The sequence below is a fragment of the Cervus elaphus genome, chromosome 26 (genome assembly GCF_910594005.1).
Source record: "Cervus elaphus chromosome 26, mCerEla1.1, whole genome shotgun sequence".
NCBI classification, from domain to species: domain Eukaryota; kingdom Metazoa; phylum Chordata; class Mammalia; order Artiodactyla; family Cervidae; genus Cervus; species Cervus elaphus.
Window position 1 is genome coordinate 23,159,584 of NC_057840.1, and position 16,642 is coordinate 23,176,225.

The 16,642-nt window shown below is 40.8% G+C and overlaps 1 protein-coding gene across 3 annotated transcripts in view; it reads right to left on the minus strand.

The window, feature by feature from the left end:
• NHSL1 (NHS like 1) overlaps positions 1-16,642 on the minus strand; it is a 143,099-nt gene that overhangs the window by 90,442 nt on the left and 36,015 nt on the right. Inside the window, exon 1 of one of the 3 annotated variants that reach the window (XM_043888256.1) lies at positions 7,392-7,416. The exons of the other annotated variants lie outside the window; for them this stretch is intronic. Coding sequence (XP_043744191.1) covers positions 7,392-7,401 — 10 coding nt within the window. The 5' untranslated portion in view covers positions 7,402-7,416. Of the gene's footprint in view, positions 1-7,391; positions 7,417-16,642 lie in introns of those variants that run through there. 3 annotated transcript variants of the gene reach the window in all.

A 16,642-nucleotide genomic window follows, 5' to 3' on the forward strand; every position in this document is an offset into this window, starting at 1 on the left:
GCTTTAGTCAAGCAGGTCTCTTAGACAGATGCGTATCTCAGGGAGAATTTAAAAGACCCCGTATCTTTGAGAATTTAAAAGACCCCATATCCCATACACAGAAGAGCACTAAAAATCATTCACTTGAGATATCAGATCTTGGTGATCAGCAGTAACCTTTTACCAAGACGTATGCTTGATTGCACATATTTTCTCACCAAAAATCATACATAAACTGGTTTCCACCCCTGCCTCTTCAGAACAGTTTCCTTAGAGCCACTGAGTGGCTGTCTCCTGGGCTGTAGTCCTCAGTAAGACCCTGAATGACTCACGACTCTTGATGATGGGTGTTTTTCTTTCAGTGGATTAGAGAGCGTGAATGAGAAGTTGACCAGTTCCACCTTGAGTTCTAATTTTTGGGACAAGTACATGAGTACCAGATCTCTTTGACCACTGCATGGAGAACAGATTGTGTATGAGCAACAAGAAGTAGGAACTTATTGTCATAGACTAGGCAAGAAATAATGCGGTTTTGAGCTCATGCTGAAAAATGAGAGAAATGTGTGGATTCAAAATATATTTAGGAGGTAGAACAGAAAGGTTAGTTAGATGTGGTACAGAAAGAAAGGGAGAGATCAATGATAATTCCAGAGGTATTTGTTTGTTTGGTTTGGGGGGGTGGTTTTTGCAGAATTTGCCTGGGGGGACGCTAGTGATGCCATTTGTTGAGACAGGGAACTCTGGAGGGGGAATGGTTGAAGGAGAAGGAAGTCAAAACATGCTTCATGGAAACCCTCAAGTGCGAAAGGAAATCTCACATGGGCTATTGCATCGAAGTCTGAAGCTCTGAGGAGAGGGCAGGGTAGGAGATTAATGACAACTTGGAAAACAACAAGGTCCTACTGTATAGCACAGGGGACTATATTCAATATCCTGTGATAAACCATAATGGAAAAGAATACAAAACAGAATATACATATATATAACTGGATCATTCTGCTGCATAGCAGAAAGTAACACTACACTGTAAATCAACTATACTTGAATAAAATAAATTAAAAAAAAAAACACACCCTTGGAAATGAGCATCAAAAGGTACTTAAAAAGCATGGAATGAGGACGTTTGGGGAAAGGGGTGGGTAGGGAAGAGGAAGGAGGATTGAACCCTTCAGCTCTTGGTTAGAGAGAGGAAGAAAGAGTCAAGAAGTGGTCAATGAAGTAGGTTTTTAAAATCTAAGGGAGGGAACTGTTTCAAGGGGCGGGTGGTGGGGGGAATAAATAATAGCCAGCTCCACAGACTGTGGTCCTAAGTGGGGAGAAGACAGAAATGTGAGCGCTGCATTTGCCATGAAGAAGCCGCGAGGACCCCTGTGGAAGATGCATAGCACAGTAGAGAAGCAGGAATGCAGATACATGAAAAACTACGAAGAAGAGGTGGGAAAGTCAGGAGACTGGGTGCAGACACAGACCACTGGTTTTAGTAATTTGTTTATTAATACGTTTTGCTTTGAAGATAAGTAGAAAAATGGGTGAACAGTGGGCATGGAGGAGTACGTGAGGTCAAGAAAGTTTCAAAATCTGAAATACATCATTATAATATCCTTTTCCAGAAAATTTTTGGTTTATTTCTCATTAAGCTCTCTGGTTTATTTCTGTGTCCACAGGTCACTGAAAAATCCTTTTCAGATTCACATTGCAAAACAAGATTCAACAATCAGGGTTAATGAATGACAATAATCTTTAGGCATAAAGGCAAGGAATTATTTTCTGAATTGATAAGTTTCATTAATGGAAAAAAGAAAAGGTCTCCATCCCCTCACCACACCCTTTCACGATCTCTCTGCATAACATTTGCAACCACCATCTTCTCACCAAACAATGGCTGGAGCCAGGTTCCAAACATTCTTGAGAAGAATCACTCATTTGAGCAAAAAGTACCCAGCAAAAGCAATTAAAGAAAGTCTGTCCACAGTGCCTTGCAGCTCACCCAGCAATTTCTGTATTTAGGAGAAGAAACTATCAGTGAGGGAAGGGGAAGGCAATGGATTAAAGAGAACTTTTTAAGGTAAAAAAGCTGGAGCAAAAGAGCTCAACAGCCCCAAGAATGGAAGACAGTGCCCTAAAATGGGAATTCTCAATTTCCTTGATTGGGAATTCTTGACATGGAACCATCATGAATAGGAAGTCCTGGAATAGAATAATAATGCAGAGTATGAAACCTGAGAACGTTAGGAACAGGAAGCCTAAACCCACGTCTATGTTGTAGGTCTAGCCTAGTGCCAAATGGTAAGACTGTTGTGTATGATAAAGCACAGAATATCCTTTAGGAAGACTAAATAAAAACAATAGCTAGAAGTTAGCACCGCTTACCCTGAGCTGAGTATTCCCACACATGGTCTCATTTAACTCACCGATGCTAATCAGAGCCCTGAGGTGTCTGAGTTGCTGTTGAGGAGATGGAGACATGGTAAGCAGCAAAGTACTTTTCAAAGGCCCTACATATGTCCAGTGGTGGCCCGAGGATTAGAACCAGGTTCATTAGAACCAGGCATGCCAGGGGCTACCTCCTAACTACTCACCATTCCATATACCCTCTGGAGATGCCTGTGGCAGGAAAAAAGCACTTAGGGAAGCAGAGAACCAAGTCCCACACAGATGCATACAAAACCTGAGAACCAAAAGCTAAAATTAAGCATGAATTTTAAGTGCACTTTTTATCTGGTACTGAAAAGTGCACAAATGCTAAGTGAGCAGCTTACTGAATTGCCACAAAGTGGATGCCCATGTAACAGCACCAGATCAACTGGGAAAGTTGGACAACTGCATGTAAATCAATGAAGTTAGAATACACCCTCACACCATGCCCAAAAGTAAACTCAAAATGGCTTAAAGACAAACATAAGACAAGACCCTGTAAAATTCCTACAAGAGATCATAGGCAAAACACTCTCTGACATAAATTGTACCAGTGTTTTCTTAGGTCAGTTTCCCAAGGCAGTAGAAATAAAAACAAAAATAAACAAATGGGACCTAGTCAAACTTACAAGCTTTTGCACTTACAAACTTACAAGCTTTTCCTTTTCCAAGGAAACTATGGAAAAAAAAAAAGAAAGAAAAGAAAACACAACCTACAGAATGGGAGAAACTATTTGAAAATGATGTGATAGACAAGGGCTTAATCTCCAACATATACAAACAGCTCAAAACAACTCAATAACAACAAAAAACCAAACAACCCAATTGAAAAATAGGCAGAAGACCTTAATAGATGTTTCTCCAAAGACATACAGATGGCTAGTAGGCACATGAAAAGATGCTCAATAGCACTTATTATTAGAGAAAGGCAAATCAAAACCACAATGAGGTGTCACCTCACACTGGTCAGAATGGCCACCATTAAAAAGTCTACAAATAATAAATGCTGGAGAAGGTGTGGAGAAAAGGGAACCTTCCTATATTATTGGTGGGAATGTAAGTTGGTGCAGCCACTGGGGCAAACAGTGTGGACATTCCTCAGAAAAACTGAAAGCAGAACTACCATATGATCCAGCAACCCTGCTCTTGGGCATATATGGACAAAACTATAATTCAAAAAGATACATGCACCTCTATGTTCATAGCAGCACCACTCACAACAGTTAAAACAGAAACAACCTAAATGTCCATCAACAGATGAATGGATAAAGAAGACCAGGTACTTATATGCCATGGAATACTACTCAGTCATAAAAAGAATGAAATAATGCCATTTGCAGCAACATGGATGCAACTAGAGATTATCATATTAAGTGAAGTAAGTCAGAAAGAGAAAGACAAATACCATATGATATCACTTATATGTGGAATCTAAAATCTGGCAAAAATGAAGCTATCTACAAAACAGAAACAGACTCACAGATGTAGAGAAGAGACTTGTGGTTGCCAAGGCAGAGCGGGGACAGGGAGGGAAAAACTGGGAGTGTGGGATTAACGGAGATAAACTACTCCATACAGAATGGATAAACAACAAGGTCCTACAGTATAGCACAGAGATACAAGGGACTATATTCAACATCCCATGACAAACCATAACGAAAAAAAGAGCATTAGAGACATCTAAAATAATAATGATGAACAAATCCCAGTGGGTTTGCCATTTTTCTCCAACTTTTATTATAAGCCATTTCAATAACCATGTACCTTCATACTTTTACTGGAGTCAAGAGCTTTTTATTCATTTTTTTGTTTAAAAAATAAAAACATGTACATTTACTAATTTTCCTCTGCATGCAGTTTTGGCTATAATTCATCAGTTCTGAAACTTAACTTCCTCTGAGTTACTACTCTCAAGAGTCTACTTATGTATTTAAATGTCTGCATTTCCTTCTATCTTTTAGCTGCAATACTAATGAATTTTAAATGATCTGACACAGGGTCTTAAGTAGAATAAAATCTGTCTTGATAACACTCACAAAACTTTGTCAATCTTGATCCTTTTTTGAAATCACTCCAGCATCTGCCCTGCTTCTTTACACTCAAAGAGATGCCTTAAAAAGGTAATACACCCTGTAATGTATAACATTAGCTTCTTTGTCTTGGCTTTGCAGTGTTTAAACAAGAGAGCAAATTGAGCCGGCTGTGTAAGCAGCACACAAATCAACGTTGTCTCTCTCCGGGCTCCTCCTTTCAATCCTATTGACATATGAGGTCAAGATCAGGGCTGTGAGGCTGCACTGGATTTTGTACAGATAAGGATTTTTCCATAGTTACATATTTTAGAAACTAAAGTTATGTGTGGAGGAAAAAAACCCCACAGAGAATGGACGCATGTGTATATGTGGCTGAGTCACTATCACAACCATGTTAACTGGCTATAGCCCAATACAAAAAAAAACCCACAACAAAACACCAAGACCACTTAGATGACAGTCCCAATGGTGCTCACAAATGGTGGCCTGGGACTGTGGAGCAGAAAAGGCAAAAGTGCAATGACGATCAAACAAGTTTCTGTTCTTTCCGAAATCTGAACTGACAAAAGAGTAATAAGGCTTATAAGGCTTGTCATGCTATGAAAACAAATCCCCTCATTTTCATTTGTGAATAGCAGCTGAATTTATAGCTCCCATTACTGGCAAGTCAGAGAGCAGTAGGATTACCAGTGTTCAGGCACTTGCTGAGAGCATTTGCATATGAACCATAAAAACCAGTGGGTGAGTACCATGATCCCTACCAGTCCACTTAGGAGACAGAAAACACAAAATGCAAGGGTCCTCTCTGACGCTGCGGTGTAACAAATAGTGGCTGGGTTAGCAGAGGCTATGCCACATTGAACGCACATATAGGACAGAAGGAAAAACTGTAGTTGACAGTTACTGGGGCTAGCAGGTTCCAAGCAAGCTTCACATGATTATCCCACTTAAAGTGCATGAAAAATCTCCTGAGTTAGAGAATTACCATCTGTGTGTTAGAGGTGAAAGAGCGAAGACACAGGGAAGGTGAGTGATTCACCCCCTGTCATACAGTCTCCTGGCAGAACTAAAGTCATCAGTGATCAGACAGCTCCACAAAAGAGCCTGTGAACTAGATGCCAGACTTGTCTCCCAATTTATCCCTCCATATTCTGGCTTTTCCAGTAGTCATGCATGGATGTGAGAGTTAGACCATAAAGAAGGCTGAGTGCCAAAGAACTGATTCTTTTGAACTGCAGTGCTGGAGAAGACTCTTCAGAGTCCCTTGGACTGCAAGGAGATCAAACCACTCAATCCTAAAGGAAATCAACCCTGAATATTCATTGGAAGCTCCAATACTTCGGTCACCTGATGGGAAGAGCTGACTCATTGGAAAAAACCCTGATGCTGGGAAAGACTGAAGGCAGGAGGAGAAGGGGATGACAGAGGATGAGATGGCTGGATGGCATCACTGACTTCTTGGACATGAGTCTGAGCAAACTCCAGGATACAGGGACAGGGAGGCCTGGTGTGCTGTAGTCCATGGGGTTGCAAAGAGTTGGACATGACTGAGCGACTGAACAACATTCCTCCTCTGAGGTTCATGGGCCATATTCCTGTTCCTACTTTGTAATTTACAGGAAACTAGTAAATTGTATACAAAAGATTCAGATGAAAGGATCAGGAAGAGAAAGCAAGTTATCTGACATAATTATAAGGTTTTATAAGTAAATATAATGTCAGACGATTATATAAAAAGCCTAAAATATCAAGATTCTGTTTCCAATAATAGTTTTTAAAATACATTCCTAATAGAGAGAAACTTGATTAATAAAGAAGTAAGAAAGAGTGGTAGAATGTGGGGGGGGTGAGGGGACCAAAGGTTTACATTCAAAAGGAAGGTATGAAACATATTTAGAAGAAAAAAAGTGAGCAGATCTGAGTTAACAAGTACGCCAAGTGTGAGAGCCAAGAAAGAAGGAAAGGGACAGAGACAGTTTGGTGGCCAAGCTAGTCTTCAAACACCACTGGGCAGGAAGTTTGCTCTCATACTAAGTAAATATTTCTTTTGAAAAAATGTACAGAGACAAAATGAAGAAACGCAAGAAAATGTAGACAATAACTGAGTGATGAAATGAATGTGCAGAAGGTCAAATGAAATTCATTTCCAAGGTCAAAATCATCTCAAATGCACTAGGCATATACAATAACCAAAGCCAGAAAATTAGAGAAACTCACGTTTTAAAACTTTGTTAGTGGTGTTGGTCTATTAAGCCAGCAACCCGTTCTTTTTAATTTTCATTCTTCAACTAGTTAATAATTCAAAGATTTATCTATAAGGTTGTTACTTCACACTGAGAGGAATACATTTGTGCTCTAGAAAGATGGAAACGGCAGTCATTTAATTTCTACCAAGGTAAGCAAGCAAGCAGGTTATCAGCTCTATTTATTTCTGACTCTGCTATCATCACCCTATGCAGACACAACTGTTCCCTATTTTGATACAAGGCAACTATTTTAGTGTTTAATATGAACAAATTTACCACACTGACAAAGCATGGTCCAGACTTCAGTCTTTGCCTGTCCCGTACATCACAAATAAAATGAAGAGCTTTTAGAACTGTGATACGAGAGTACAGTATTTCTGAAGTGATGTCAAAATCAAATCCTCTCTGTTTTCATTAACAAATGATTTTTTAGTGTGTTTCAAGTGTTGGGGGCTTGAGGGGGCCTTTGACAAAGAGGATGACTCTCATAAAGACAATATTAGAGAAACTATGCTAAAAAGAAGCAAACATCTTAAATGTCCTACTTTATACATCTCTTGGAAAACCTGAGACTGGAGCCTTTGATATTGTACTACCCAAAACAACCTCCATTCCTCTGATTGATTATTGTTAACTTTCCTGAACAAAGTCAGCACATAATAATGTAAGAGTCCCCAGGCTGATTTTTCCACTGGAGCCCCTGAAGTCTAAGACTCACTCAGGTTCATGCTTCAGGTCAGCTCTGATGTCCCAGAGGTCAGGAAGTGATCTCAGATCAGCCAGAAATAAAGATCCCCTCACAGCTGTCAGAAAGAGCATTTAATTTTAGGGTTTGTCAAACACAGTCCATTCAACAGGAAGGGATGCTGGAAATCAAGTCTTAACAGATTCCTAAATGAAGAAGCTCCCATATACCAGTCCCATCTTTTGCTTTGTTTTGCTGGTGCAGTCATTTTCTATGCTGTTGTAACAAAATGCCATGAATTCGGCACGTTAAAACAATAGCCACTTATTTATTTTTCAGTTGTACAGGTCTGAAGTCCAGTGGGCTCAGCCGGGTTCTCTGCTTAGGGTCTCACCAGGCCTGAATCAGGGTGTCAGCTGGCGTGGGCTCTTACTTGGAGGCTGCAGAGGAAGAACTGCTCCTGAGCTCATTCAGGCTGTTCAGTTCAGTTCAGTCGCTCAGTCATGTCCGACTCTTGGCGACCCCATGAACCACAGCACGCCAGGCTTCCCTGTCCATCACCCACTCCCAGAGTCCACCCAAACCCATTGAGTCAGTGATGCCATCCACCCATCTCATCCTCTGTTGTCCCCTTCTCCTCCTGCCCTCAAACTTCCCCTGCATCAGGGTCTTTTCAAATGAGTCAGCTCTTCACATGAGGTGGCCAAAGTATTGGAGTTTCAGCTTCAGCATCAGTCCTTCCAATGAACACCCAGGACTGACCTCCCTGAATTCAATTCCTTCTCAAGGTTCCTCAGTCAAGCCAGTGAAGCACACTGAATCCTTTCAACCTCTCCCACTTCCCCTTTGCCAGCAGCTCTGCTCTTAAAGGCTCATGTGATTACATGAGGCCCACCTAGATAATCCAGGCTAATCTCCGTTTCTTAAGGTCACCAAGTAGCAACTTTGATTATATCTGCAAAGTCCCTTTTTACCAAGCAATATAAGAACCTACCTGCTAATGCAGGAGACATAAGAGATGCAGGCCTGATGCCTTGGTTGGGAAAACCCCTGGAGGAGGGCATGGCAACCCACTCCCATATTCTTGCTTGGAGGATCCCATGGACAGAGGAGCGGGCGGGCTACAGTCCATAGGTCACAGAGAGTCACAACTGAAGCAACTGAGCATACATGTGCAAACACACCGACAGGCAAGGCACCAGGTGATGAGCGTCAAGGGGCCCAGAGTCTGCCTGTCACAGGAGAGGAGAGGGGCAATGTTCCATAATTTGGATTCCTCAATTCTAGACTCAAACATACCATTTTACCTTGATCATCAATTATGGCTCAACCAGGAAAGTGTTTATCTGTACTTTTCGTGAACAGGTTCATATTTTTAGCTTGCACCATCATCCAGGTAATAAATCCCTAGTCCTGAACACTTGACCTTGGTTGACAACACCCATGTCATTTACTCCTACAGAAAAATGTGGTACTGCACCCCGATCATGGTTTTCCCAGGTAAAATCCAAATTATTTTAGGACTTTTTTTTTGCACAGTTACTTCTTCCCAGACCAAAAAAGTTTACCTGTGCAATTCTTAGTGCATTTCAACTCCTTAGAAATTACTTAAGGAGAACAGTTGGAACGAGCCTCGGTACCCCACGTATGAACAGTTTATAACTTTATATATACAAGGGCAGGATAATGTTTTCTATTTTGCTTTTAATACAAAGCCAGATGATACACTAGAATTTTCCCTCCTATTTTAAAGATTTTCAAACACTAATGAAATAATTCAACCAGGTTTTACATGATCTTTGGCATCAAGGACAACGACTAATGCACATGCCCTGCCTTTTAGGTTCCTAATGCCTAAAACAAGACGCTACATGACAGTGTGACAGGCAGCACAGAGCAGGGGTTAAAAACTGGCTTTGGAGGAGGTGACACGTGAAATAAGTCCTGTAGGTCCAAACTCAGTGTTAGGTAGAAGGGACAGGAGAAGCAGATAGTCCTTCTAAGCGGAGGGTCCCGACAAAGAAAGATGAGCAAACGTTGTGAATGTGGATGGGTGAAAAGGTTCATGAGAATTGACGCTGAAGAGGAAAACAGGGAGGTGTTCTTTAATACAGGGCTCCTCCAAAGTTAAAGTTTATCCGAAAGGCACTGTACTGGTAGGGGGCTGGGTGGGGGAAGCTGAAGAGTTTTAGAGAAAAAACATGATAAGTGAAGTCTGTTATTCACGTCCTGGACAGGGTTTGGAGTAAGGGATTGGAGAACAATTAGCAGAGAATCAGAAAGTTTCTGGATAGGGTTTGGAGTAAGGGATTAGAGAGCAATTAGCCGAGAATCAGAAAGTTAGGAGCCCAATAAACTAAAAGCATGAAATGCTAATAGCCATCACACTAAGGCAGTGCTAGTCCAGGGAATAAAGAGCAGAAATGGGATCCAGAACATGCTAAGAGGGTGGAACTGACAGGACGTGTAGGAGAATGAAAGAGGGAGCAGCAAAGAGCACTGCCACTTTCTGCACTAACATCCCAGGTGCTTTATCTCATTTGATTCCCACAAAGAGCATCCCATCAAGTAGGCAGGGGAGACATTTCTATTTATTAGATGAAGAAAATGGTCCTGTGGTTAAGTGGCTTCCTCTGAGTCAGTAAGCAACAGACTCAGATGAGAAAAACTCTGATTCCTAGGTTAAAAGTATTTCTGCTTCACATGCAAAAACTTCACTCGTGGCTAATCACAATGTGCAAATTTCAGGCTCACCACCCTGAATGTGAATTTTATTAAGATCTCAACTGGTCATTAAAATGACAGACCCATCACTTTCATTTTGTTGAGCTGAAAACACAACCTACAAGTCAAAGTTCCTGTAATTTTTAATAAACGTAGTAGTTCACAGAGGTAAAGAGGAGGAAATAAAGTCCTCAATGCAGTCAAGCACTCATTCAATCAACAGATATTAATAACACGGGTACTCTCTGATAGAAGGTCCTGAATAAATAACCAGCTTGTTCTCACTGCACCTAAGATGGACAGAAAAACACAGTGACCAAATTGTAAGGATATTTACATAGAAAATGGGGAACAGTGTTGTAATGGAAATAGAATGAAAAGCATACAGGAGAATCCTAAAAAGTAATCCAGTGGATCTGAAAAATTTAGAATAAGGAATAGGAAGGTCAAATGAGATAAAATTTCAGTAGAAATATTTAAACATATATAAAAAGGAAAAAGTCCCATAGTTACATGGTGACTTGCTATGAGAAAATGATCTCATATTTCTAAAGATAATTTTATCACTTTTTTTTCCCTTTAATCTGCAGTCAATTGCTCATTCTTGGAACTATGCAATGGAGTGCTTTAGTTCTTTGGTTTTCTTTTTTCCAATTGAAAACTCAAGAGGGAAGAAAGTGCTTGAAGGCTGTGTTTCTCCGTGGTGAGTAAAACCTCAGTCCTCTAAGAGAAGAGTAACCACTTCAGAACAGTACTTGAGAGTAGCCGGCAGAGGACTGGTCGTTTTCCTGAGGGTGACCTGCCACTTCAAAGACCAAGAGGGTACCTGGGAAGCGTATCTCTCACCATGTCACCAGAAAGTCTAGACTCATTTGTCTTGAATGTTTGAATTTCTAGAAACACATTAACCTTTCTCCTCTTCCATGATCAGCTTCCTTCCCCCTCTTAGAAGTCATTACTGACTGAAACTGTCACATTGGGTTTTTCTATCCAGTTGCTATAGAAGATAAAACTTCACAAGTTAAAAATCTTTCTTGCTCTGCTTATTGCCTTCATATTTTCAGTCCCATCGTAAGTAGAAAAATCCACTTTTCTATTTTTAAGTTATCCTCAAAAGAGTCCTTTTATTTTCATGGAGAGTGATGGCTAAAGTCCTTTTTACCTGAACTAGATTAAATACTACATTTCATTCCTTTAATTGCAAACTGTTGTTGTCTAGTTGCTAAGTCCTGCCTGACTCTTCTGCAACCCTATGGGCTGTAGCCCGCCAAGCTCCTCTGCCCATGGGATTTTTCCAGGCAAGAAATCTAGAGTGGGTTGCCATTTCCTTCTCCAGGGGATCTTCCTGACCCAGGGATCAAACCCATGTCTCTTGCAGGCGGATGCTTGACCACTGAGCCACTAGGAAGCCCCCCTTAACTACAAATGTCAACTAGGATTCCTTCTTGGTTAAGGCAATGGGATAAGTCCTCAAGGAGCTTAGACTCCAAATGGGAAGCCACAGCATCTACCACTACCACCTACACGATGCAGTGTATGTCCCAAAGAAATTCCACTCAATGAGTGGGGTCAAAGCCTGCCCTCTATTTTAATAATGCTATGAAAGAAGAAAAAAAAACAGGGGTTCTATGAAAGAGTAAAATATCAAGCACTTACCATGAGAGGACTTTCTGATACTCCTTATAACAAACCAAAGCTCAGCAAAACAAATATATGCACAAGAATAAAAACTGAACTGCTTTTTAAACATTTCAGTTAGCTTCCTAACTGAATATGGACAGGTTCCCTACTATTTAGTTCTAACTGAATCCCTATTAAGGGGGAAAAAAAAAGCCATGGGAATCAATTTTTCAAAATTCCAACAGAAACTCTATCAAACTTGTTTTATACAAATTAAAGGTACACCTGCAGCTGCACTAAATACACACATGGCTACATGTGATGATGAAACGACACAGACTGGAATGATCTTTACTCCCGCTGCAGAGAAGATGAAGGCCTCTCAGTAGGCTATACCTTCCAGGAGCACCAGACAAGAGCATGACTAACCGGGAGCTGCAGTTTCAGCACAGAAACCTTTTCCTTTTCTGCCAAAATGAAGGATCTGACCAGCTACCAGTTCTGTAGCTTAGAAAACCACCTTTCTCCTCTATGGTTTGATTTTGGCCTGTGACTGATGTTCCCAAAATAAAGAGGAATTGCCAAGGCCTGAACTTTTATTCTGAGTAAAACGGTGTTTTGAGCAAAGCAGTAGCATGAACTCACAAAGGCTCACTTTGGTTACTGGGTTGAAAACAGCTGCTGAGGGAAGCTGTAACAGCTGCCCAGGTGAGACCCAGGCAGGAGGCGGCAGTGAAAGGCGCGAGAGGGAGTCAGATCCCAGAAAAGGTATTTTACATCGAGTCTACAGGATTTGCTGACACATTGAACCAGGGTGGGGGTGGGGTAAGAGAAAAACAGGAGTCATACATGACTTCAAGGTTTATAGCTTATTCAACTGGGAAAAAAAAAAAAAAAAGGATTTGTCCCTTATGGGAATGAAGAAGGCTGCAGCGGAATAGATGTGAGGGTAAAGAGATGGATGAGGCACCAGGAGTTCACGAAGTCCATTGGACACCCGGTTGGAAATGTGGAGGAGACAGCTGGATATTCATATTTGAAATTTAGGGGAGAGGTCTCAGTTGCAGAGAGACATGTGGGAATTATCAGTATATCACTAATACTGGATTCCCCTACTGGAAAGCAGCAAAAAGTTCTTGACACTGATTAGAGAACTGTCTTAGAACAGATGTGAGAAGCCTGGGACCTGATTGCAGGCCTCACACAAGAGTTGCTAGAGGCCAGTATCAAGCGGGAGACAAAGCTTGTCTTCATGCACAGAGCAGGCGGATCACTTTCCAATGTGGAAATGAGGCAAAGCGAAATTTAAGGGAAATCCAGTTGAACACTGTCCAAAATAGGAGTCAAGGAGAACCCTTTGGTATGTCATGTGCCAAAGGAATCTCACATATTTTAGGGGTTCCTATTTTCCCGTCAGTTCACAGACACTTTATCTTTTGCAGATAACAGTCCCACAATGAATCTATTCACTAATTTCATGAAGGTGAGTGAGGAGCAGGGAACAACTAAGACAAACTCAATTTCAGCCAAATTTGTTACCGTAAGCCAAAAGCATATAAATAAAGATTCATAATATCTGCCACACCAACATGAACTTTCTGTGGGAAGCAGAAAATGTACAGGACTTTAAATTTAGATGCTCTCAATGGGTGACTGAAAACAAGCCATCTCTGTCACAGTCTTATAATTTTAAACCTGAAAGTTGATGGCAAATATCAAACTAATGTTTTATTTCATGTTAACCAATGCTTTAAATCATGCTTTAAGCCATCAAAAGTTTACTCATCTGCATTGTCTTTTTGGAATTTATGGACCCTGCAGTTTTGGAAGGATGGACATACAATGTCATCTTTTGAGTCTGCTTTTTTTTAACTTCCATTGTAATTTACTGATAATTCAGCTGGACAACTCTTACCCTCACTAACTTGTTCTCTCTGACATGGAAAATGGGTCAGTCACCAATGGAGGAAGGAACTGAGTGAAAGGAGAAATACTCAGTAAGGAGAGCCAGTTACCAATTCCTCAGCAGTCAACCTGAAATAAGGACATGTCTACCGATGAAGGATAAAACCACTCATCTAGCCGTTCCTCCCATCCAGATATGGAGAGATTTTTCTTTTTTTTTTTTAATACAAGCGATTTTATAAAAGGCACCACATGAGTAGTCCAAATCTTGTTTAGGATTTTTATCAAGTGTATGTTCTGCCAGAAAACATTTCCAAAAAGGAATGGTTTTTGTCTCAAATGCTGTAGCAGCAAATACTTCCACTGGAGCAGTTAGAACTGTGTCAGGATATTCTCCATGGCTTCTCTGGCTTTCAAAATATTTGTGTTGCTATAAGGTTCATTTGCCAGTATATGTGACTTATGAGTCTTTGTATTCACCTGGGTGTATTTATACAACTGTGATGCCGGGAAACTTTACAAAAGTTGGTGTAAATATGCTGCAATGAGAAACCAGAAATATATCTGCCTTTCTCACTATATAGTTACACCATATTCCTAAATTATGGTATTAATAGAAATTAGTCTTTACTTTCAGAAAACCCAAGGTAGCTCTAATCAGTAACTTTATGAAGCACTTACCAAGGTCACAGTTAACTAATATTACTACATACTTGTGATAAAATGTCTAGCATCTTATGTAAGTAATTATTTACTCCTTAATCTTTTGTCAAGTAGATGCTACTCATGTGGCTCAGTGGTAAAGAATCCACCTGCCAATGCAGGAGACATAAAAGACATGGATTCAGTCCCTGGGTCAGCAAAATCCACAGGAGAAGGAAATGGCAACTAGCTCCAGTATTCTTACCTGGAGAGTCCCATGAACAGAGGAGCCTGGCGAGCTACCATCCACGGGGTTGCAAAGAGCTAGACACGAATGAGCGACTGAGCAGCCACGCATGCTACTCTCAGTTAAGAGATTTTTATTCAGGCTTATATTATTAATGGACACAGTTGGGATTTCTTGAATCTTCTTCACTAACCTGTTAATGTTTTATTATCTGGGTGGCCATTAGCAGAGAAAACCTTAAAAAAACGTCTCTGGCCTTGCTTTGTACTCAAAGTGAATCTTGGGGAAAGTAGAACTCCCCTTGCCCCCTTCAAGGCAGGCACAAGCAGTAGTGCCTTCTCAGAGGACAGGAAAGCAGCTGGAAAGGTCTTGGGTGCTGAGAAGACCCAGGCCTGGGGGATAAGTCTGGGAGCATGGGAGAAGGGAGGCTTTCCTGGGGCAAGGGAAACCAGGCACACGGTCAGTGCCATTAACATCTGATGAATACTAACACCCCAAACTCTATCAAAACATTTTGGTCAGATGTGATGAACCTCAAGAGGTATTCAGGGTATCAACAAATTTGGGATGAATCTATATATATAAAAATTAGCCACTCTGGGATAATATGCATTTTTGCAAAAACTAGGTAGTCTGTTACAGCAACACTTTTGTAAGGAATAGAAGGGACTAGAGTTTCTTTTATCCTCTTAAAAAAGAGGAAAGGGGTAAAGAAAAACTCCAACAAATTTGAAAGAGATGGCCGAAGGAGGAGAGATGCAGGACCACCTGGGACTGGGGGCTCCCCTAAGTCTGGTTCTCTCTCTGCCATGCCAGCTCATGGGCATCTTCTATGGCAGATTGGCTGAGGAACCTTTTCTCTTTGAAAACAGAAAAGTCACTACAACTTAAGTTTCCCCAGCCAGTCTTCTAACCAACTCTGAAGTCTCCTGGACTCCTGCCTTCTCCTGAAGCCACTTTAACCCTCTGGATGCCCTGTGCCTTCCTTCTCCCAAGAACACTCCCTAGGCAAGTCGCAGTGGACCTTTCCCTCCCTCCTCCTCTGCCCATCAGCAGCTCATCAGTGACTCGGGAGAGTGGAGGCATGTGTCACAACCTTGACTCTAAAAGTTTCCGAAGCTTGCACAGTTTCACTCAGCGAAATAAGACCAAAATAGCATAGATGTCCTCTTATGGTCATCAGAGGAGGGAATTTTCCCCATTTGTTTCCAAATGCAGTCTTGCCAAATTTCTCAAGAGCAAACATGTAATATATAACCTGACTTTTGAAAACCATACTCCGCTTAAATATAAATTTGCTTAAGACTATATTTCAACTCCTGGTTCCTAAAGCTCAGTTTATACTATTTATATCTTTTTGTTATAAGAAGACATTCCAATGAAGAAGTGGCAATGAGCACTTACATTTCTCTTATCACGCAAGTAACCCGTCCCCCTCAAATTAAATCCTCGTTCAAGTCATCATGGCCTTTGTTTCAATGGCTCTCAGCATTAACCACATTTTGGCAGTAACAACAATACAAATTCTAAAGTCCAAGTTAACAAAACCTGATAAATATGACATCATCAGCAGATGGAGGATGGACATTGCTAATATGATACCCAATAGTTTGTCATTATACTACTGCCTGTCAAATGAAGACCTCTTTATCTCAAATCCAACTGCTATGTATGATTTTATAAACCAATGGACATTTTTCAAATTTAAGAATATCCATCTTCCTACCCTGCATCACCAATATGTTCAATCATGCAAAAGCTATTAATTGCTTTTAAAGCCCTTAGGTTGTTTCAGCAGGATTTTCTTCTGATGTTTAAAACAGAAAAATACATATCCCTGCATACCTTTGTGCCTGGCTGATGGTGGCGACATGACGTCCTGAGTGGTAAATTGCCTTTATCACACTGGTCCATCTGCCTTCATCTATTAACTATCACCTTTACTAACGCATGTGCAGATTACTGATCACACCTTCTTAACTAGAGGGAGTTCAATCTGGCGTAGAGATAATACACCCCCCCGTCAACATGCAATCAGAGGAGGAGGAAAGCAGGAAATGGAATAACTAGAAAAAAGAGATATGGAAATCAGGAAATAAAGAAAACAAGAGTAGGTAAAAATGGGACAGGAGATCCTCAAATGGAG